This window comes from Chiloscyllium punctatum, chromosome 6, assembly GCF_047496795.1.
Source record: "Chiloscyllium punctatum isolate Juve2018m chromosome 6, sChiPun1.3, whole genome shotgun sequence".
NCBI lineage: Eukaryota > Metazoa > Chordata > Chondrichthyes > Orectolobiformes > Hemiscylliidae > Chiloscyllium > Chiloscyllium punctatum.
The window spans coordinates 28879166-28903033 of record NC_092744.1 but is presented as its reverse complement, the minus strand read 5'-3'; the positions used below and the strand labels follow the sequence as shown (position 1 = coordinate 28903033).

The window sequence follows — 23868 nt, the reverse complement described above, 5'->3', positions numbered from 1 at the left end:
AGGTAGGTCGTGCCTAACGAATCTTATTGAGTTTTTTGACAAAGTGACCAAACAGGTAGATGAGAGTAAACCGGTTGATGTGGTGTATATGGATTTTAGCAAGGCGTTCGATAAGGTTCCCCACAGTAGGCTATTATACAAAATGCAGAGGAATGGGATTAAAGAAAACAGAGGGTGGTAGTTGATGGAACATGTTCATCTTGGTGTCCAGTTACTCGTGGTATACCGCAAGGGTCGGTGTTGGGTCCACTGCTATTCGTCATTTTTATAAATGACCTGGATGAGGGCTTAGAAGGGTGAGTTAGTAAATTTGTGGACGACACTAAGGTCGGTGGAGTTGTGGATAGTGACAAAGGATGTAGTAGGTTGCAGAGAGACATAGATAGGATGCAGAGCTGGGCTGAGAGGTGGCAAATGGAGTTTAATGTAGACAAGTGTGAGGTGAGACACTTTGGACAGAGTAATTGGAATGCAAAGTACTGGGCTAATGGTAAGATTCTTGGGAGTGCAGATGAGCAGAGAGATCTGTGTCCATATACACAGATCCCTGAAAGTTGCCACCCAGATTGACAGGGCTGTTAAGAAGGCATACAGTGTTTTGGCCTTTATTAATAGAGGGATTGAGTTCCGGAACCAGGTGGTTATGCTGCAGCTGTACAAAGCTCGGGTACGGCCACACTTGGGGTATTGTGTACAGTTCTGGTCACTGCATTATAAGAAGGATGTGGAAACTTTGGAAAGGATACAGAAGAGATTTACTAGGATGTTGCCTAGTATGGAAGGAATGTCTTACGAGGAAAGGCTGAGGGCCTTGAGGCTGTTCTCATTCGAGAGAAGAAGGTTGAGAGGTGACCTAATAGAGACATACAAGATAATCAGAGGGTTAGATAGGGGGGACAGGGAGAGTTTTTTTCCAAGTATGGGGACAGTAGACACGAGGGAACAAAACTTTAAAGTGAGGGGAGATAGTAATAAGACAGATATCAGAGGTAGTTTCTTTATTCAGAGAGTAGTAAGGGTATGGAATGCTTTGCCTACACGGTAGTAGATTCGCCAAGTTTAAGTGCATTTAAGTCGTCATTGGACAGACATATGGATGTACGTGGAATAGTGTAGGTGGGATGGGCTTCAGATTAGTATGATAGGGCGTGCAACATCGAGGCCCGAAGGGCCTGTACTGCGCTGTAATGTTCTATGTTAATTAGTAAGTTGGCAGACAATACAAAGATTGGTGAAGGAGGATCGTCAGAGGATACTGTAGGATATTGATCAGTTGGAGGCGTGGGCAGAAAAATGGCAGATGGAATTTAATCCAAACAAATGTTAGGTGATGCATTTTGGAAGGTCAAGTACAGATGGAAATTATACAGTAAATTGCTGCAGCTTTATAGAACTTTAGTTAGACCACACTTGGAATATTGCAAGTTCTGATCACAACACCACCAGAAGGATGTGGATGCTTTGGAGGGGGTAAAGAAAAGGTTACCAGTATGTTGCCTAATATAGAGGATTTTAGCTGTGAAGAAGGGTGCGCTAGACTGGGTTTGTTTTCACTGGAACATCGGAGATTGATGGGCGATCTTGAGAATGGCATGGATAGTAGAGGCTTTTTTCTCAGAGTGGAGAGGTCAATTACGAGGAGACACAGGTTCAAGATGCAAGGGAGAAATTTCAAACACATGCACGAGGCATGCTTTTCACACAAAGGGTGGTGAGAGCCTGGTATGCCTTGCCAGAGGAGATGGTGGAAGCAGACATAAAGCAGCATTTAAGAAGGGTGAAAACATGAATAAGAAGGGGATACAGGATTACTGTTCCTGTAAGAGTTTTAGCCTGGAAGAGCAAAATGTAGTGGCTCAGGCTTGGAGGGTCGAAGGGTCTGTTCCTGTGCTGTATTGTTCTTTGTTCTCTTGTCCAATGCTAAGGCTTGTGTGAATAATGACTTCAGCTGTGGTCCACTTTTATTTTCTGAATTTGACTGTTATTTCACAATTTTAAGATAAGCCTGCCTACAAATAGTCACAGTTACTTACAGATGGCCATAGTCACCAGAGGAGTGAAAAGTGACTGAGGAGGATTCTGGGAGATTCCGAGAATACCTTTTTGTTCCTACCAGCAGCATGTCAAAGGGAGGCAAGCTCTTGGAGGGAATGGCAACTTTGGAGTGCTGCTATTGAGGTTAAAGCACAGGTTTAGATGAGCATTGGCTTTTGCTGAGGAGGGCGATCAGCATTGCCTTTCCTTTTAATCTAATAGATACTAGAGAAATAGTAGCAGCAGTTAATGGAGTGGAATGCTCCTCCTGGGAGATGTGGGAGATCAGTGAGAAGTTGAACGACGCTGAAAACAATGTCTGCAGGAAGTACGTTCATCTGTAGCTCCTCTCCAACCACATGGATTGGTTGCAGCCGCTGTGGGACTAACGGAGGAGCAGACAGGAGGCAGAAAGCTGTGCAGATAGGCGTTCCATTTACTGATAAACAGAGGGATCTTGGGATGCAAATCCATGGCTCTCTGAAAGTGGCAACACAAGTGGATAAGGTGGTAAAGGTAGCATACGCATGTTTTCCTTTATCAGTTAGGGCACTGAGTATTAAAGTTGGCAAGTCATGTTGTAGCTGTATAAAACTTCAGTTTGGCCACATTTGGAACATTATGCAAAATTCTGGTCACCACACTGTAGGAAAGATGTACAGGGTTTGGAAAGGATGGATCAGATTTATCAGGATGTTGCTTTGATTGGAGCGTATTAGGTCTTAGGAGAGGTTGGACAAACCTGGATTGTTTTTGCTAGATCATTGGAGGCTGAAGGATGACTTGTCAGAAGTATATAAAATTGAGAGGCACAGATAGGTGGAGTCGTTCCCCAGGGTGAACATGTCAAATACTAGAGGGCATAGATTTAAAGTGAGATTGAGGAGAAATATAAAACAGATGTACAAGGCCAGAGTTTTACCCTGAGGGTGGAAGGAGCCTGGAACATGTTAGCAGGGACAAGTAGAGATCGATACCATAGCGCACAGAACAGGGATTTAGACAGACGTAAGGTGGCAGGGAATAGAGGGGATACGGCATGTACAGGTAGAGAGAATTAGTTTTAAATTACATAATGGTTGGCACAGAAATGGTGGGCCAAAGAACCCGTTCCCATGGTGTTCTACATTGTGTGTAGGTTTTATGTATGTGTCCATAGCATTTTTCAAGAAGGGTAGTTGTACACATTTGCACAGTTCAAATGTTTTCTGAATTATCTTAACCTAAGTTTTGTTTGTAATAAGCTAATTATTTATTATGAAATAAATGTGACTCATTTCTGACATCTCATGGGACATGTCACTTTCCTTTTTAAATTCAAACCTTGCGACGAGTAAAGGATTGAGACAAAGAAGGAAATCATTTTTATCCTGCTTAAATTGGTTGAAACATAGTCCTAAATAATTGGTAAACAAACTAGAAAGGAAATGGGCAATTTCTTTTCAAATTTATCCCATTGCTTTGCTTTCTTCCATAAACTGCTCTCAATCCCACTGTTCTGTGCTCTCCCCATAGCCCTGTATCAGTATCAAAATTAAACTCACTGACCCTGTCACAATCGGCATTCCTCTATCCACTTTCCTCCCTATAGCCCTGTATCAATTCCTCAAATAGGTTTTTAACATCTGGAAAGTTGGCAGTATCAGATTTCATAGGAACTTTCAGAAGACAATGTATTATGTCGAAAATCTTGGTGTTAGGTGGGCTGAATAACGTGTTTCTGCACTGCCAGTATTTACAATTTGATGAAAATACTCACCATCATGAGCTTTACTGCTATGTTTCTTTAAATTCTTCACATCAGAGTATGAATTTCCACATAATTCACAGACAAAAGGTTTTTCACCTGAAAGGAATATTTTAAAATAAATATTTATGTAAATAGTTCAAATTATCATGCAGAAAATTCTTCTGATTCTTAATGGAAATTTCAGTTAGGATCAGAATTAGGCCACACTTCCAAAAATCAATCCTGCTGCTCTGCTCTGTATCCATAGCCCTGTATCAAACCCAAACTAATCCCAATGCCCCTCTCTCTCCCATTGCCTTATATCAATCCTTAAACTAATCTCACTCACCACATACTTACTATAAGCCCTTTTTCAAAGCTAAACGTGAAGCCACGACTTCTACTGTGTCCACCCAGCCCTGCACGAATCCTAGTCCAAATGCCCAGCTTGCTCCCCATAACCCACAGTGCAAAAGACAAAGCTAAATATCTGCACCTATCTTTGGGCAGAAATGGCAAGTGAATGATCTATCTCACCCCTTCCTCAGTTCATAACATCACAGACGTAGTCTTCTGCCAATTCTATTCACTCAATGTAAAATTAGTAAGTGGCTGAAGGCAGTGGATAATTTAACGGCTATGGATTCTGACAACATTTTGCCAATAGGACTGAAGATTTGTACTCTAGAACTTGCTGAGACACTGGTCAAGCTGTTCCAGTGCAGTTACAACACTATAATCTACCTAGCAATGCAGAAAATTTCCCAGGTATTTTCAATTACAAAACAAAACAGATGCTGGAGATCAGAGTTGAGAGTGCAGTGCTGGAAAAGCACAAGTCAGGCAGCATCTGAGGAGCAGGAGAATCGACATTTTGGGCATAAGCCCTTCATCAGGAATGAGGCTTGTGGGCCAAGGGGACTGAGATATAAATGGGAGCAGGGTGGGGCTGGGGTGGGGGAGAAGGTAGCTAGGAACATAATAGTTAGATGAAGGTGGCGGGGGGTGGGGGGGTAGGGGGGAGTGATAGGTCGGCGAGGAGGGTGGAGTGGATAAGTGGGAAGGAAGATGGACAGGGCAAGAGGGTAGTGTTGAGTTGGAGGCTCCTCTCTGACCCATAAACCTTCCCCTCCCCCACCTTCATCTACCTATCACATTCCCAGCTGCCTTCCTCCCAGCCCCACCCCCTCCTATTATCCCCCCGGCCTACTAGCCTCATTCCTGAAATGTCAATTCTCCTGCTCCTCAGATGCTGCTGACCTGCTGCACTTTTCCAGCACCACACACTCCACTCTTGATCATCAGCAAAATGATGGAAAAGGGTTTCGAGAGCATTATCAAGCAACGCTAGCAAAGGTATAACTTGCTCAATGATGCTCAGACTCGGTTACGCCAAGACCACTAAACTCCTGACCTCATTACAGCCTTGGTTCAAACATGTACAAAAAAAAGCTGAACTCCAGAGATGAGGTGAGCGTGATTACCTCTACATCAGGAACCATCAACATAAGTAGAGTCAATGGAAATTATGGAGAAAACTCTCCACTGGCTAGAGTCATACCTAGCACAAAGAATGGAGGTTGTGGTTGGTGGAGTCAATCATCTCAGTCCCAGGACATCACTTCACTGCAAGACTTCTTCAGGATTGAGTTCTAGCATCTTCAGCTGCTTCACGATGACCTTCCGTCCATCATGAGGGCAGCAGGGGATAATAAATATAGGAATAGGCTGATTGAATAGATGTAATGCATCACTTGACATAGGAGGCTTTAGATTCCTGGATAACTGAATCTGTTTTTGAGGAAGGTTGAACTTGTACAAGTCTAGGTTGCACATTAGCTGGTGCAGGCAATGGTGATGGCATTAAGAATTTTGGAGAAAGTTAGTAGTCACTTGGGCAAATGTGGATTAATTAAGGAAAACCAGAACCTGATTTGTTATGGGTATATCATGTTTAACTAAAGTTTTTGTTTGAGGGGATAATAGAAAGGGTTAATGAGCATGATGCTGTTAATGTGGTGTACACAGACTTCCAAATGGTGTTTGATAGGTTAACGCAGAACAGACGTGATAGTAAAGTTAAGGTCATGGTCTAAAAGGGCCAATTGCAATGGCTATGATTTAGGGTGTAGGTTGGCTCGCCGAGCTGTAGGTTTGATATCCAGACGTTTCATTACCTGGCTAGGTAACATCATCAGTGGCGACCTCCAAGTGAAGCGAAGCTGTTGTCTTCTGCTTTCTATTTATATCTTTCTCCTGGATGGAGTTCCTGGGGTTTGTGGTGATGTAATTTCCTGTTCATTTTCTGAGGGGTTGATAGATGGCATCTAGATCTATGTGTTTGTTTATGGTGTTGTGGTTGGAGTGCCAGGCCTCTAGGAATTCTCTGGCATGTCTTTGCTTAGCCTGTCCCAGGATAGATGTGTTGACCCAGTCGAAATGGTGTTTTTTTTCATCCGTGTGTAGGGCTTCGAGGGAGAGAAGGTTGTGTCTTTTTGTGGCTAGCTGGTGTTCGTGTATCCTGGTGGCTAACTTCCTTCCTGTTTGTCCTACGTAATGTTTATGGCAGTCCTTGCATGGAATTTTGTAGATGATGTTGGTTTTGTCCATGGGTTGTACTGGGTCTTTTAAGTTTGTTAGTTTTTATTTGAGAGTGTTGGTGGGTTTGTGTGCTACTAGGATTCAGAGGGGTTGATAGACCCCTCAGAAAATGAACAGGAAATGACATCACCACAAACCCCAGGAACCCCATCCAGGAGAAAGATATAAATAGAAAGCAGGAGACAACAGTTTCACTTCACTTGGAGGTCGCCACTGATGATGTTACCTAGCCAGGTAATGAAACGTCTGGATATCAAACCCACAGCTCAGCGAGCAAACCTACATCCTAAAACTTAACCTGAGCTACAAACCTTCACAAACCTTGCAATGGCTATGATCCTGGCAGCATAATTAGAAACAGAACATTTTGAACTGGAGGATGTTATACAAGAATTTCCAGCCCTATTCTTGTTGGAATATATTAATGATCTAGACTTTGGTGTACAAGGCACAATTTCAGAATTTTTAGATGACATAAAATTGGAAGTGCTGTGAATTAACAGGATGGTGTAGAAATCTAAAATGATAGAGTGGAATGGGTAGGCAGAAAATTGAACAGAAATGTCAAGTGATTCAGTTTGGTCAGAAAATTGCACAGAACAAAATATAGGGCACAATTTTAACAAGGTACAGGAGCAGAGAGACCTGGGGATATGTGTGAAAAGAATTAAGGTGGCAGTGCAGGCTATGTGAATGGTTAGTAAAGCATATAGTATCCTGTGATTTATAAATAGGGAATTGTGTACCAAAGCAAGGAAGTTATAATAAACCTGCATTAAAAATTGGTTTGGCCTCCACTGGTGTCCAGTTCTGGGCATCATATTTGAGGACAGATGTGAAAGCATGAGAAAAGGACAGAAAAGATTCGCAAAAATGGTTCTGAAGATGAGGAACTTCAGTTATGTGGACTGATTGGAGAGAAGGCTGAAAGAAGATTTTATTGAAGCATTCAAAGTCATTTAGGGTCTGGACAAGACGAGATAAGGAGAAACTGTTCCCACTGCTAGGAGTGTTCAGAAACAAAGAATACCAATTTAATGTAAATGGCAAAAGAAGCAGTAAGTGTTCAGGTCTGGAATGGCTGCCTGAGTGTGCCACTCCGACCTGACATTCACCTGTACCATCTCTGACACCTCCCTCCCCTTCCTGGACCTCTCCATCTCCATTAATGACGATCGACTTGACACTGACATTTTTTTTACAAACCTACCAACTCCCACAGCAACCTGGATTACACCTCTTCCCACCCTACCTCCTGCAAAAATGCCATCCCGTATTCCCAATTCCTCCGCCTTCACCGCATCTGCTCCCAGGAGGACCAGATCCACCACAGAACACACCAGATGGCCTCCTTTAGAGACCACAATTTCCATTCCCATGTGGTTAAAGATGCCCTCCAATGCATCTCATCCACATCCCGCCCCTCCGCCCTCAAACCAGCCCTCCAACCGTAACAAGGACAGAACCTCCCTAGTGCTCATCTTCCACCCTACCAACTTTCACATAAACCAAATCATCCGACGACATTTCTGCCACCTCCAAATGGACCCCAACACCAGGGATATATTTCCCTCCCCACCCATTTCTGCTTTCCGCAAAGACCATTCCCTCTGTGACTACCTGGTCAGGTCCACGCCCCCCCAACAACCCACCCTTCCCTGCCACTGCAGAAATTGCAAAACCTGCGCTCACACCTCCTCCCTCAACTCCATCCAAGGCCCCAAAGGAGCCTTCCACATCCATCAAAGTTTCACCTGCACATCATTTATTGTATCCATTGCTCCCGCTGCGATCTCCTCTACATTGGGGAGAGTGGACACCTCCTCGCAGAGCGCTTTAGGAATATCTCCGGGACACCTGCACCAATCAACTACACCGCTCCGTGGCTCAACATTTCAACTCCCCCTCCCACTCTGCCGAGGACATGCAGGTCCTGGGCCTCCTCCACTGCCATTCCCTCACTACCTGATGCCTGGAGGACGAATGCCTCATCTTCCGCCTCAGAACACTTCAACCCCATGGCATCAATGTGGACTTCACCAGTTTCCTCATTTCCCCTTGCCCCACTTCACCCCAGCTCTCAGCACAGCCCTCATGACCTCTCCTACCTGCCTATCTTCCTTTCCACCTATCCACTCCACCCTCCTCTCTGACTTATCACCTTCATCCCCATCCCTATTCACCCATTGTACGCTTTGCTACCTTCCCCACTCTCCTCTCTGACCTATCACCTCCATCCTCACCCCCATTCACCTACTGTACTCTATGCTACTTTCTCCCCACCCCCCTCTCATTTATGTCTCCACCCTGCAGGCTCCCTGCCTATATTCCTGATGAAGGGTTTTTGCCCGAAATGTCGATTTTCCCTGCTCCTTGGATGCTGCCTGACCTGCTGTGCTTTTCCAGCACCACTCTATTCTAGACTGTGGTGTAGGTAGGCTCACTCAAGGCTTTCAAACAATCTGCATGTTTATCTGAAGAAAGAAAATGAAGAACAATAGATGGAGGGGTGGAACAAAGTGAATTGCTGTAGCAGAGAACTGACATAGACATGGCAGCTGAATGGCTTTCCATGATTCTAACAATTCTGCCTTCTTCCCTCTTTAAAACAATGGTAGTGATAGCAATCCTTTGATCCCATGCTTGCAGCTAAAGACAACTGTAGAATAATGGTCAGAGCCTCTGCTATTTCTTCCTTACAACTTTAAGCAACCTGAGATACATTTTACTTGGGCCTGCCTGACAATATATACTTTCAAAGATGTTATATTACTTGAAAATTCCTCAGTGCATTTATGACATATAATATTTCACAAGTCTCCTCCATTACCACATATGTACCTGCTCCAGTATTTCATTCATCTCTTTAATCTGATTTCCATTAAGCCAAATTGCATGTGGCTCAGGTAACACTACAGAGATTTCTCTCCATGTTTTTAAGTGGAACCCTCCCTCCCTGTTTCTCGAATACCTCCATTGCTCTGACCTTGACTTACTTACAATTAGCCGCTTTCAGTCCACTTTCATGAAACACCCGGCAGCTAAGTAAAAATTAGCCTTTCTCCAATTTAAAACTTTTGGTCTAGCGTTGTCCTTTTCCTTAACTATTTAAACTTACTGACCTATTATCTCCACCGTAGAAAAGCTTGCCCATCATGTCATTTCCATTCCTGAACTTCCTCCACTTGGACTAAACTCTCTCATCTTGGACTTGCTATACTAGCTAATATGCATTTAGGAGAGCTGTTCAAGATTTCCAAAACTGCTATTATGTCTAACACTGATTTCATTATAGCTCATAGTTGGTTATTTCATATTTTCTATTTTTAGTGCCCTTTATTTGTATAGCTGGGGAAGCACTTGTAGCTTGATGTCAAGGTTAACAATCTATTCAAGGGTTTCAGTGGATGATGTGAATGACAGTGATATAAACAGGACAGAATCTCTGAGTGCAGGAGTTTAGCATGTGTGCAATGGTTATTGCATGGCCACAGTCACTCATTCAGCAGTTCCTCATGTTCTGCTTGTACAGCAAGTGGCAATACCTTCCCTGATCCATCCTCAAGCAGCTGAGTTGCTCAGAATTCCCATGAAGGCTGCAATCTTCCTTGTTCCCAACACATTCATTTTCAATCATTCACTTACTCCACCGATTTCCCCATTGCCTCTTTCGCTTACTTTACCCTCACATGCGTCCCTACCAAAACTATCCTCTGTACCAAACCAAACTGAGAGTAAGGGGGTTCAGTTGCTAGTACTCTTTATTAATTGGTCCACTGGGAAAGCTATAAGTTAACAATCTGCACTAGAATTTTAAAGTTCTGCTGATTGAGGACCAACATAGTTTCCTGACCACCTCAGAATGCCACTACTTACCAGTGTGTGATCGACTGTGTTTATTCAGCTCTCCTGAAGAGATGAAACTTTTATTACATGTCCGGCAGCTATATGGCTTCTCACCTACAACAGACAGAGTGAACATGGTTGTGTAACATACTTTCAACAACCTGAAACAGTTTAAAATTATCATTGTCAGTGACTAATTATGAGTGATAAGAGGGGCCTTAGTTCTTGTTCTCCCTCACAATAAATCACCTGCCATGACATACGGTCTCCAGCTGCACCAGTCACATACCATTTTATATTGTGCCAGCATGGTTCAGTTGGTAATACTCTTAGTGCCAAGGCAGAAGGTCAGTGCTGGAGTACACAAGCAGCAGAACATGCTTGGCTTTGACAGCTGATCAGATCCAGTTTGGACCAAGGAAGCTCAGAACATACTCATTGAAACACACCTTACTCTGGATGCAATCAGGTCATAAAATCACTGTGACTAAAAAACAGTCAGAGGCTGGGAATATTGCAACAAGTAATCACCTCTGGACTCCCCCGTATTTTCAACCATCTTTACGGTATGAATCATGAATGTGACAGCACACTCCCCTATTGGTTGGATGAGTGCAGCTTCAATAGCTTCTTGAAATCATACAACGTTTTGGCCTTGAAGGTCAAAGGTCATTTAGGTGCTAATGTAGTACCAATCAACCTAGCTGTTTATTAATGATGTCAAGCTTCTGGAGTGCCGTTGAAACTGCGCTCAAGGTTTGATATCATTATGGATCTCAAGAAACATTTTGACTTATCTTTGTTTTAAATCAATAACCCCTGATTTTTAATCAATGATCCCTAATTCTCCCATAAAAAGAAATACCCTGTTGACATCCTCCCAGTCAAGTCTCTTCATGGTTTTATGTTTCAATCAAGTTATCTCTTCCTCTTCTAAACCATGAAGTTACATATTAATATAGAGCCCTGCATTGAGCAGATCATACCAGTATGTTTCCGTGCATGCGTGATGAGTGAACTCGAAACAGCAAATGCCTTTCCACACGTATCACAGATGTAAGGTTTCTCTCCTGTGTGACGTCGCACATGGTACGTAAGAGTGCTGGCCTGAGCAAAGCGTTGGCCACACCGGTCACACACATATGGTTTTTCCCCACTGTGCTTCCTGTAGAAACAAGGCCAGAGAAACACTTTGAAAATGGCACACTGGAATCTGGTAATGAGAGGATGCAGACTGAAGATAAATAGTAATTCATCTAATTAAGAGATTAGAAGAACTTTCTTTTAATGCAAGAAATGATAATGGTCCAGAAGGTACTGCTATAAACTTGGTGGAAGCAGATTCAATCACAATTTCCAGGAGATATTCAACTTCGAACATGAAAAAGATCATTTGAAACAAATGGCCCATTGCAGTTCCTATGATCAGCACAAATCTCTTTAAAACTCTATTTAACCCTGACACATATCCCCTAAACATGCATCAACACTAATTGCTTCAATCGCTTCTTATGTGCATTGGTTCTACATTTTCACTATTCTCTGGGTAAACGTTTCTCAATTCAATTCCCAATTGGATCTATTAGTGGCTGGAGAGAGAGCACTACCACCTAGTCTGGAGGTCCAAAGGCTTCTAACAATATCATTCACACCCAAACACTGATTAGGTATCTGGAAGCTGATCACATAGTTGGTATAAGGCAGATGGCCTTAGCCACTGAAACTGATCACCACACCACAGACCAATTACTTGTTACCAGCTGAATCTCACTTTATATAATCCTCCTGGTTCCAGCTAATCTGCATTAAACACCTCCCCCACCACTTGAACAAGCAGCAATGTAAACAGTATCTACAATCAGTGTATCTACAATCGCTTCAGGCTCACTGCCTTTATTCCTGATGAAGGGCTTTTTGCCCGAAACGTTGATTTTGAAGCTACTTGGATGCTGCCTGAACTGCTGTGCTCTTCCAGCACTACTAATCCAGAATCAGTGTTGGGAGCCTGCTTTAAAAAAAATGCAGCAATCCTTCCCACAATCCTTGGTTTTTAAAAACAACCCTTTTCCCAGTACAAGCATCACTGATTGGATTGCCTTTATGAAGGTGGTGAAGCCTTTTTGAATGGCTGCAGTCTATGTTCTACAGGTGAACTCACAATGCCATTAGGAAGGAAATTCTAAGATTCTGACCCAAAGATACTAAAGGAATGGCCATACTATTTTAGAAATGTGTTTCATCACAAGCTACGTGATACACAAAAAATGAATTAAGGTCTACATTCAATCATCCTTCTTTTCCCCTTACACTATCTTAGCGTTTATTAAACCTTTAACTCACACCTGAAACAATGGGTCTGCAATTAAAATAACTCTTCCAGTACAGAAATGTAAATAATCTTTATATTAAATAGTTTAAATGAACAATTCCACCTGAACAGTCTCTCATTCCAAAGGCCCTTGTCCTTTCAGATGGAAGTGGTCTTGGTTTTGAAAGATATTGATTTTGCTGCCCTAGATTGCCCTACAAGACCTGTGCCTTGTAAACAGTAGATAGGCTTTGGGGAGACAGGTGAGTCACTTGTTGTAATATTGCTAGCCTCTGACCTGTCCCCTGTAGCCACTGTGTTTATGTGGCAATTCCACTTGAGTTTCTGATCAATGGTCATACCCAGGATGTTGATAGGAGGTGATTCAGTGATGGTAACACCATTGAATGTCAAAGGGGCAATGGAGATGGTCTTATTGGTGATGGTCATAGCCTGGCATTTGTGTGGCGTGAATGTTACTTGTTGCTTGTTAGCTCAAGCCTGGACATTGTCCAGAATTTGTTGTGGTTCACCATGGACTGTTTCAGTGTTTGAGGAGTTATGAATGATGCTGAACATTGCACAATCATTGGTAAACATGCCCAGTTCTGACCTTATGTTACAGGGAAGGTAATTGATGAAGCAGGTGAAGATGGATAGCCCTAGGACACTACCCTGAAGAGGTCCTGCAGAGATGTCCTGAAGCTGAGCTGACTGACCTCCAACAATCACAACTGTATTCCTATGTGGCACATATGATTCCAACTGATTGCAGAGCTTAGATCTGATCTATTGGTTATGGGATCACTTAGCTCTGTCTATCATTTGCTGCTTATGATGTTTAGCATCTAAGTAGTCTTGTTTGGTAGCTTCTCTAGGTTGACAGCTCATTTTTAGTTATGCCTGGTACTGCTCCAGTAATGCCTTTCTGCTTTTGCCATTGAACCAGTGCTGATCCCTTGGGTTGATGGTAATAACTGAGTGGGGGATAAGTCAGGGCATGAGGTTGCATATTGTGCTGGAGTACAACTTTTGCTGCTGCTGATGGCCCACAGTACGAATGCCTTGTCTTGAGTTGCTAGATCTATTTGAAGTCTACGCATTTAGTACAGTGATAGTGCCACACAACACAAACAGTGGGTATTCTAAGTGTAAAGGTGGGAATTCATCTCCACAAGAACTGTGCAGTTGTCACTCTTGCCAATACTGTCATGGTCAGATGCATTTGCAGCCAGCAGATTGGTAAGGAATGAGATCAAGTCTAGTTTTCCCTCACCATTTGCCGCAAACCAGTTTAGCAGCTCTGTCCTTTTAAGATCCAACCAGATCAACCAGTGCTGCTGAGCCACTCCTAACGGTAGAATTTTGAAATCCTGAATAAAGTACATTTTGCAGCCTTGCCACCCTCATTATTTCCTCCAAGTGTTGTTCAACATAGAGTATTGATTCATCAGCGAGGGAGGATGGTATGTGGAATTTCCTTGCCCATGTTTAACCGGAAACCATGAGACTTCATGAAATCAAATGTTGAGGGCAACTCCCTCCCGACTATACAACACTGTGCCCCCACCTCTGGTGGGTCTGTCCTGCTGGTGGGACATTTCCAGACATGGTGATGGTGGTGTCTGGGATGTTGTCTGTCAGGTGTGATTCCATAAAGATGACTATGTCAGACTGTTGCTTGACTAGTTTCAGAGACAGCTTTCACAGTTTTGATATTTGCCCCCAGATGTTTCTATGGAGGATTCTGCGGAGTCAACTTGATTTGGTCAATTTGATCCATCTGGTTTCATGTCTTTGTTGAGATTTTGTAGCATTTGACACAATTGAATAGTTTACTAGACCATTTCAGAGGGTAGTTGAGAGTCAACATATTGCTGTGGGTCTGGAGTCACACGTAGGCCATAGCCAGTGAGGATTTCCTTCCCTGAAGGGCTATGTGAGCCAGATGTGTTTTTTCCAACAAAGGTTTCATGGTCATCAGTGGATTCTTAACTCCAGGTTTTACTTTTATTGAAGTCAAATTCTACCATCTGTCGTGGCATGATTTGAACCTGGGTACCCAGAACATTAGCACAGTTTCTGGATTAATAGTCTATCGATAATTCCACTATACTATGACATCATCTAAATCAACTACATTGTTAGTGAAATAAACTATAAATTTATTCATAGCCTCTGGAATGAAGCTGTGGCATTCAAATGGCATCACTAAACATTGGTATAACCCATCTTTTCCAACATGAAGAGTTTAAGCAGCCCTTGTGTTCCTTAGTATAGTTATGGACTTCAACGATTCCTTTGAAGAAATCAAAGGGGTTATCTTCCCTTTAGACAGAAAATTCCATACGTCTCGTTTAGCCTATATACTTCTTCTGTACTCTGGTCTCTTAGTTGTAGTTAAAGCTACAATGTCATCTGTGGCTTTTTGTTTTTGGACACGTCCTCACAAACCCTGATTCATCCCATGGATTTCCCTTGCAACGTGGTCTAATTCATTCGTTTAGTCATTTTCACACATGACATAAACAACATCTCCACAACCTTTACCTCAAATTTTGGTAGGGCCTATGCAAACTTAAACATTTCCTTACTGGACCTCAAAATTATGACTTAGAAATGATACCAACATTGGTAAAACTAGAAAGGTTGTTCTGCAGAAAGGTTTTGAATAATTAGGAGCGAAATTACACATCAGAACTTCAATGGTAATAACCTCATAAATACCACCAGAGATGGGCAAACTGGCATACGGTAAACAAAGTCACAACATTATATGGCTCAAAGATTGGAGTGTGCAGAACGAGTTTCAGTTTGTGGGTTATTCGCACTAGTAGGGTAGAAGCACTGGCTCAGTGGTTAGTACTGCTGTCTCATAGTACCAGAGACCTGGGTTTGATTCTAGCCTCGGGTGGCTGTCTGTGTTGAACTTACACATTCTCCCCATGTCTGAATGGGTTTCTGCTACATGTATCCATAGTCCAAAGATGGGCAGGTTAGATGAATTGGCTGTACTAAATTGTTCATAGTGTCCAAGATGCACAGGCTAGATGGATTAGCCATGGTAAATGCAGGGGTTTGGGGATAGGATAGGGGTTAGGGTGGAATGTTTTTCAGAAGATCAGTACAGATGCGATGGACCAAATGGCCTCTTTTCACGGTGTGAAGGGAGCTGTTCTAGTGGGATGGGCTTAACTTGAACAATACTGGGACCAGTGTCCGTTGAATTGAATAACTAGGGCTGTAGAGAGCGCTTTGAACTAACTGGGGATGAAAATGTAGACTTGCAAAGCAAGAGGAGATGACAGCTTTCCAGGACAGCCAGAATGCAACAGGAAGAGACAGTGTACAAACATGGAATGACAGCATTAAATAGTGTCAAAGAGGGAAAAGTGGTGAAGAGGCAAAATTAACAGCTCTTTACTTGGATGAACACAGTATTGAGAACAAAATGAATGAATTTATTGCACAATTACTGGTTACTGGATAAGATTTTATACTCAACATAGAGATATGATCACAAAGTTATCAAAGTTGGGAATCCAATATTGAGGTATTTACCTAATAGACGGGCAGGAAGGAAAATGTGGTGGGTACCATTGCTAATACAGGATGAAACAAGTATGGTAGTAAGAAATGATTTTGGATTGTAAATTTTGGAATCTATATGGCTGGAGACAAGAAATAAAAACTGGAAGATGCCACTGGTAGGAATTGTCTATTAGGTACTCCTGTAAGTAGATATATGGTGAGACAGAGAAAATATATGGAGATAATCACGGCATTTAAAAAGATGACAGTATATTGTTGATTATGGATGACCTTAATCATCCTGCAGATTTGAATAATCAGGTTGGCAGAGTTAGCCACGAGAAAAAAAACTGAGTGTGTTTGGGTCAGTTTCCTGGAATAATGTGTTATGGATCCAATCACAAATTAGGCTATTTTGGATCTTATAATATGTAATGAGGCAGTTTTAATAAATGATGTCAGAAAAAGATCCCCTCGGGAACAGTGACCATAATTTGGCAGAATTTAGCATTTAGCTTGAAAGGGAGGAACTTGGGTTGCTTGGAACAAGGGAAGAGCTAGCTGGAGTGGACAGGAAAAGGAGTTAAGCAGCAAAGACACCTGAGGAACAATGCAGATGTTTATGAAAATGGTTCATGACTCACAACAAAGATGTATTGCAGTGATAAAGAGAGATTTGAGGACTGGGTAAGTCAACCAGGAAAGTTTAGATTAGCATCAAATTGAAGGAAAAAAAACATACACTGTGGCAAAGATTAGTGGTAAGCCAGAGAATTGGGACAGTTTTAGAAACCAACGGAAGCTGATCAAAAAAAAGGATAAACTTTGAGGTAAAGATAAACTTGCAAGTAATATCAAGACAGACAGCAAGAGCTTATTATAAATATAAAGAGAAAGACATCAAAGTTAACACAGGCCCCTCAGAGAATGAAAATGGGGAACCAGAGAAGTAGCTAGAAGACATTGATAGTGGATCCACTGATAGCAAACTTTTAAGAATCATTAGATTCCCAGAGAATTGGAAAACTGCCAATGTGACACCATTATTTAAAATAGAAGTAGACAAAAAATGTAGGCCAATTGAGCTATAGGGAGAGGCTGAACAGGCTGGGACTGTTTTCCCTGGAGCGTCGGAGGCTGAGGGGTGACCTTATAAAGGTTTACAAAATTATGAGGGGCATGGATAGGATAAATAGACAAAGTCTTTTCCCTGGGGTGGGGGAGTCCAGAACTAGAAGGTATAGGTTTAGGGTGGGAGGGGAAAAGATATAAAAGAGACCTAAGGGGCAACTTTTTCATGCAGAGGGTGGTATGTGTAGGGAATGAGCTGCCAGAGGATGTGGTGGAGGCTGGTAGAATTGCAACATTTAAGAGGCATTTGGATGGATATATGAATAGGAAGGGTTTTGGAGGGATATGGGCCGGGTGCTGGCAGGTGGGACTAGATTGGGTTGGGATATCTGGTTGGCGTGGACTGGTTGGACCGAAGGGTCTGTTTCCATGCTGCACATCTCTATGACTCTATCTGAGATTAGGAAAATGCTAGAGTCTATTATAAAGGATGTAAAAGTAGAGCATTAAAAATACAAAATAGGATTAAAAGTTGATTTTGCTGCTCGTTGGATGCTGCCTGAACTGCTGTGCTCTTCCAGCACCACTAATCCAGTATTTGATTTCCAGCATCTGCAGTCATTGTTTTTACCTTAAGCAATATCAGTCCAGCTTCATGTAGGAAAAGTCATGCTTAACAAATTTATTACAAGTCTTTAAGGTATCAAACTGGATAGATAAAAGGGAAGCAATGGATGTAATATATTTGGAATTTCAAAAGCATTTGTTAAAAGTACATGTTAGGCTACTTAATAAGTGCCCTAGGTGTTGAAGGTAGCATATTTGCATGGATAGAGGATTGACAAACTAATAGAAGACAGAGTTGGAATAAGGAGGGCGTTTTCATGATAGCAACAAGTAGTGGAGTGCCACATGGATCATTGCTAGGGCCACAACCATTTACAATGTACATTAATGACTTGGATGAAGAAAGATCAACGTTCTATATCCAAGTTTGCAGATGACACAAATGTACATGGGAAGGCAAGTGGTGAAGATGACAAGTAATTTCTTCTCTGAGAGGACTGTGAATCTGTAGAATTCTTTAATGCAGATGGATGTAGAGTCTGCATGATTTCTAATTATATTTTAAAATATTGAAGGCTGAAATAGATTTTTAATCAGTAAGGGAATAAAGGTTTATGGGGAAAGAGCAGGAAAGTAGAGGTGAGGATTATCAGATGAGTTATAACATCATTTAATGGCAAAGCAGATTCTACTGCAGTGTCTTATGGGGACTGTCAGACTTTGGCAGAAAGACAACCAAAACAAAAATAAAGAACTGTTTAATGACTTTAGTTCCTTGACAAACAAACTGAGATTTAGAAAGGGTCTAGTGCTGCAAGTTGCAGAGTTACAGTCTGCAGATTGGTTCCTGTTTTGCTATTGACTTGAGAGTTGTTCACTTGTGGTTAAGGCTTGCAAGGAAGTAATGCTATCTCTTCATCGCTAAGTAACAACATAACCCTTGAGGAAAACCAAACCGCTTGCAGAAAATATTTCTTGAGAATCACAGAAATCTCCAGGAATCAATATCTCTGATCTTAACCTCTGAAAGCTAAATTGTTAACTCAATAGTAAATCAATGTTTAACTGACCTGCTACCCAAACATTCTATTGTTTTGTAGCTGTCAGCAATGTGATTGTGTCAACAAATGGGTAGGAAGGCAAGTGGTGAGGATGACAAGTAATTACTTCTCTTCCTCCCCCCCCCCCCCAACCCCTCGGGTGAATCTGTACATAAAATGCTGCTTCAGCCAAAGTGACTTGTTTGATTGGCACCACATCCACAAATATTCACTCACTCCATCACCAATACTCAATTGCAGCAGTGTGCACCACTACAAAACACACTCTAGTTACTCATCAACACCCAAAAATCTTCAGCTGCTTCATCGACCTTCCCTCTGTCATCAGGTCAGAAGTGGGGATGTCCACCAATGATTACACAGTGTTCAACACCATTTGCAACTCCTCAGAAACTGAAGCATTCTGCGCTAAAATGCAAGAAGATCTGGAAAATATCCAGATTTGGGCTGACAAGTGGCAAGCAACATTCACGCCACATAAACACCAGACAATGACCATCACCAATAAGAGACACTCTAACCACCACCTCTTGACATTCAATGGTATTACCATCACTGAATCCCCCCACTGTCAACATTCTTGGGGTTACCATTGACCAGAAACTCAACTGGACTCACCAAATAAACACTGTGGCTACAAGAGCAGGTCAGAGACTAGGGATACTGCGATGAGGAACTCACCTTCTGACACCCCAGTCTATCCACCATTTAAAAAGGCACAAATCTGAGTGTGATGGAATACTCCCTACTTGCCTGGTTGGGTGCAGCTCCAACAGCACTCAAGAAGCTTGACACAATTCAGGACAAAGCAACCCCACTTGATTGGTACCACAACGACAAACATTCATTCCCTCCATCATCGGGGCTCAGTAGCAGTAGTGTGTACTATCTACAAGATGCACTGCAGAAATTCACCAAAGATTTCCACGTATGGAGTCAGCTATTACAAGGGGGCATAGCTTTAAATTAAGGGGGGGTAGATATAGGACTGATGTTAGGGGTAGGTTCTTCACTCAGCGAGTCGTAAGTTCATGGAATGCCCTGCCAGTAGCAGTAGTGGACTCTCCCTCTTTATGGGTATTTAAGCGGGCATTGGATAGGTATATGGAGGATAGTGGGTTAGTGTAGGTTAGGTGGGCTTTGATCGGCGCAACATCGAGGGCTGAAGGGCCTGTACTGCGCTGTATTCTTCTATGTTCTATGTTCTATTCTTAGACAGCCCCTTCCAAACCCATAACCACTTCCATCTAGAAGGACAAGAGCAGCAGATACTTGGGAACACCATCACCTGCAAGTTCTCCTCCAAGCCACTCACCATCCTGACTTGGAAATATACCGCCGTTCCTTCACAGTCGTTGGGTCAAATCCTGGATTTCCCTCCTTACCGGCATTGTGGGTCAACCACAACAACTAGACTCCAGCAATTCAAGAAGGCAGCTCACCACCACATTCTCAAGGGGAAATAGGGATGGCCTATCAATGCTGGCCAGCCAGTGAGCCCAAGTCCCACAAATGAATTTTAAAAAAAAGGCGCCTCCAACCATACATTTCAAACCAAAAAACACTTCCATCTAGAAGGAAAAGGGCAGCAGATTGCCAATCTTGCAATGTCGCTGGGTCAAAACCCTAGAACTCTCTTGCCAAAAGTGTGGGCACACAGTGGTTCAAGAAGACAGCTCACCATCACCAACTTCTCCAGAGCAACTAGAGATTGTCCAGTGACAACCACACCCAAGAATTAATTTAAAAATCATTCTGAAAAGGATCAGAGAAGATCCTTCCAGTGCCCTGGTCAACCTTTATTCCTCAAACAACATCACAAAAACAAACTGTGGTCATTTCTCTATCACTGTGTTAATATCCTGGAATTTCTTCTCTAACAACGCTGTGGGTGTACTACACAAAAAGAATTCCAATAAATCGGCTCAAGGCAGTTCAGCACAACCTTCTCAAAGCTTCTTTGGAAGGAGCAAAAATGGGTTTGAGCAACTCTCATGTAAAAGTAATTTTATAAGGGCAGATTTTAGGACTAAAGTACTGACACATACATATATTTATTATTCATTCATGGGACGAAGGCGCCACTGGCCAAGCAAGCATTTATTGCCAATTTCGAATTGCCCAGAGGGCAGTTAAGAGTCAACCACATTGCTGTGGGTCTGCAGTCACATTTAGGCCAGACTAGGAAAGGATGGCAGTTTCCTTCCCTGAAGAACATTAGGAGGATAAAGCCAAAGAATGGGATTAGGGTGTAGGTTTGCTCGCTGAGCTGTAGATTTGATGTCCAGATGTTTGATTACCTGGCTAGGTAACATCATCAATGGCGATCTCCAAGTGAAGCGAAGCTGTTGTCTCCTGCTTTCTATTTATATGTTTGTCCTGGATGGGGTTCCTGGGTTTGTGGTGATGGCATTTCCTGTTCGTTTTCTGAGGAGTTGATAGATGGTATCTAGATCTATGTGTTTGTTTATGGCATTGTGGTTGGAGTGCCAGGCCTTTAGGAATTCTCTGGCATCTTTGCTTAGCCTGTCCCAGGATAGATGTGTTGTTCCAGTCGAAATGGTGGGTTTTTTTACCTCCGTGTGTAGGGCTACGAGGGAGAGAAGGTTGTGTCTTTTTGTGGCTAGCTGGTGTTCGTGTATCCTGGTGGCTAACTTTCTTCCTGTTTGTCCTACGTAGTGTTTGTGGCAGTCCTTGCATGGAATTTTGTAGACGATGTTGGTTTTGTCCATGGGTTGTACTGGGTTTTTTAAGTTTGTTAGTTTTTGTTTGAGAGTGTTGGTGGGTTTGTGTGCTACTCGGATTCCGAGGGGTCTTAGTAGTCTGGCTGTCATTTTTGAAACTTCTTTGATGTATGGTAAGTTGGTTAGGGTTTCTGGCTGTGTTTGGTCTGCTTGTCGTGGTTTGTTCTTGAGAAATCTGCGGACTGTATTTTTTGAGTATCCGTTCTTCTTGAATACGTTGTATAGGTGGTTCTTCTCTGTTTTCCGAAGTTTGTCTGTGCTGTAGTATGAGGTGGCTCGTTGGAATAGTGTTCTGGTACAGCTTCGTTTGTGTGTGTTGGGATGGTTGCTGGTGTAGTTAAGTATTTGGTCAGTTTTCTGTATACGGAGGTTTGTAGTTTGTAGACGATGTTACCTAGCCAGGTAATGAAACGTCTGGATATCAAACCTACAGCTCAGCGAGCAAACCTACACCCTAAACCTCAACCTGAGCTACAAACCTTCACAAGCCTTGCAAAATTGAATGGGTGGCTGGAGAAATGATGCAAAGTAGAATTCTTTAGGACTTGGGACTAGCTTATACACGTGAACAGGCTACATTTAAACAGAAGTATAACCTCTGTCCTCATGGGGATGTTTCCTCTTACTTTTGGAAGGATTTAAACTAACTCGGCAGGGGTTGGGAACCAATATGCACAAGGGATTATGGGAGACAAAGAGAATTAGAGTAAGAAATAATGGCTGTTAGGTGGTGTCAGAGGAAGGTGAAATATATTAGGGTCTAAATTAGGTTTACAGCATATCTATGTGAATCCACAAAATGAGATAAATAAGGTTGGTGAGCTGCAGGTGTCAACAACCACATGGGGATATCATGGTGTGAGAATAAGAGACCTATTTCAAAGAGAATAGATCTTCTACTCTCAATTCACTGTTGCTTTTGTGGATTCAAAGTTTAATAATCAAAAATACCCAAAGTTTAAGAAGATGAACGTTTGGAAATTTCTCTCTCAGTCCTTAATATGATCTAAGTATGGGAAATAGCTTGTATATAAAAGGTTGGTAAGAGATCATTACCAGTCAGCTACAAATTGCAATTGAATAAGTGGATTTGTTTTGCACTGAGAGAGAAGATGCAAGTCGAGATGATATAGACCAAATCAGTAACAATACTAAGTAGAAACAGGGTTGATCTCTGCACCAAGTCTTGAATGGCACCCCACCAATCGCCTACAACATTCAGTCTCTGCATCAGTGCTGAAAAGTGGTGAACGCCAGCTGTATGATACATTACAGTATCTCACTAAAACACCTTCAACAATACCTTCCAAGAAAGACAAGGACAGCAGATGCATGCAAACACCAGCACCTCCAAATACCCTTCAAACCACACACCACCCTGATATGAAATTATATTTGATGTTCTTTTGTTGCTAGATCTACACAACATGGACTGCAGTGGTTCATGAAGGAAACTCACTATCAACCTCATCAGAGTATTTAGAACTGGACAATAAATACTGGCCTAACCAGTGTTACCCACATACTATGAATGATTTTTTAAAAAATTAGTGATGGACAACAAATTCTGGTCTATCCAGTGGTAACCACATCCCATTTTTAAATTAAAAAAAAAGGGATGGACACAAAATTGTGGTCTAGCCAGTGATATCTACAATGAATGAAACAAATAAAAATCTCAGATATACTTTTAATAAAGGAAAGAAAGTTTTTCAGATGAACAGAAACAGCTTTCTGGTTGTAAAATAGCAAATCTGACTCCACAGATGACAGTGATGGAATATGCTCAAGAATGGACTTGACATAATGTGTGGTTTGTACGTTACCTGGCATGAATTTTCAGGTTACTGGAAGTAGCAAACTGAAGGCTGCAGACGTCACAAGCATATGGCTTCTCCTCACCATGGTGCATGCGATTGTGGAAGACTAGCTGGCATTTCTGGGCAAAGCTTTTATCGCACATGTCACACTGATAGGGCTTCTCACCTGCAACAGGTTACAGCAGTACATCAGCTTGCAGGAAAAGACTGAAAGTGCAACTGTAACTTAGAATGTCTAACTGAAATTAGAAAGTGACGATTTTCCTTTGTCCAATAGATTTTGGTTGCATTTTAGTTGCAGGAAAATGCTGGAGCATTTTTGATGAAAGGATGCAGTGAACATACAGAGCATGGGAAAATACAGTGGCTAAACTTGGGGAAATGAAAGCAAAGTTTAAACTGAAGGTTTTGAAAGCCAGGACGTAGGAGGTACAGCTGAGGCAACTCAACAGAGATTTCAGAGGGGAGGGCTATAAAATTTCAATGTGCAGGACTAAAGAGGATAAATGGTGAGGAACAGACCAGTATCACATGGTGTTGGCTGATGTTTAATAGG

The 23868-nt window shown here is 42.2% G+C and overlaps 1 protein-coding gene across 2 annotated transcripts in view; it reads right to left on the bottom strand.

The window, feature by feature from the left end:
- LOC140478808 (myoneurin-like) overlaps window positions 1-23868 on the bottom strand; it is a 46359-nt gene that overhangs the window by 7675 nt on the left and 14816 nt on the right. For both annotated transcript variants that reach the window (XM_072572207.1, XM_072572208.1), the window contains exons 4-7: window positions 23319-23478; window positions 11197-11375; window positions 10241-10324; window positions 3794-3880 (exon numbers count right to left, since the gene is read on the bottom strand). In XM_072572207.1, coding sequence (XP_072428308.1) covers window positions 3794-3880; window positions 10241-10324; window positions 11197-11375; window positions 23319-23478 — 510 coding nt within the window. The remainder of the gene's footprint in view (window positions 1-3793; window positions 3881-10240; window positions 10325-11196; window positions 11376-23318; window positions 23479-23868) is intronic.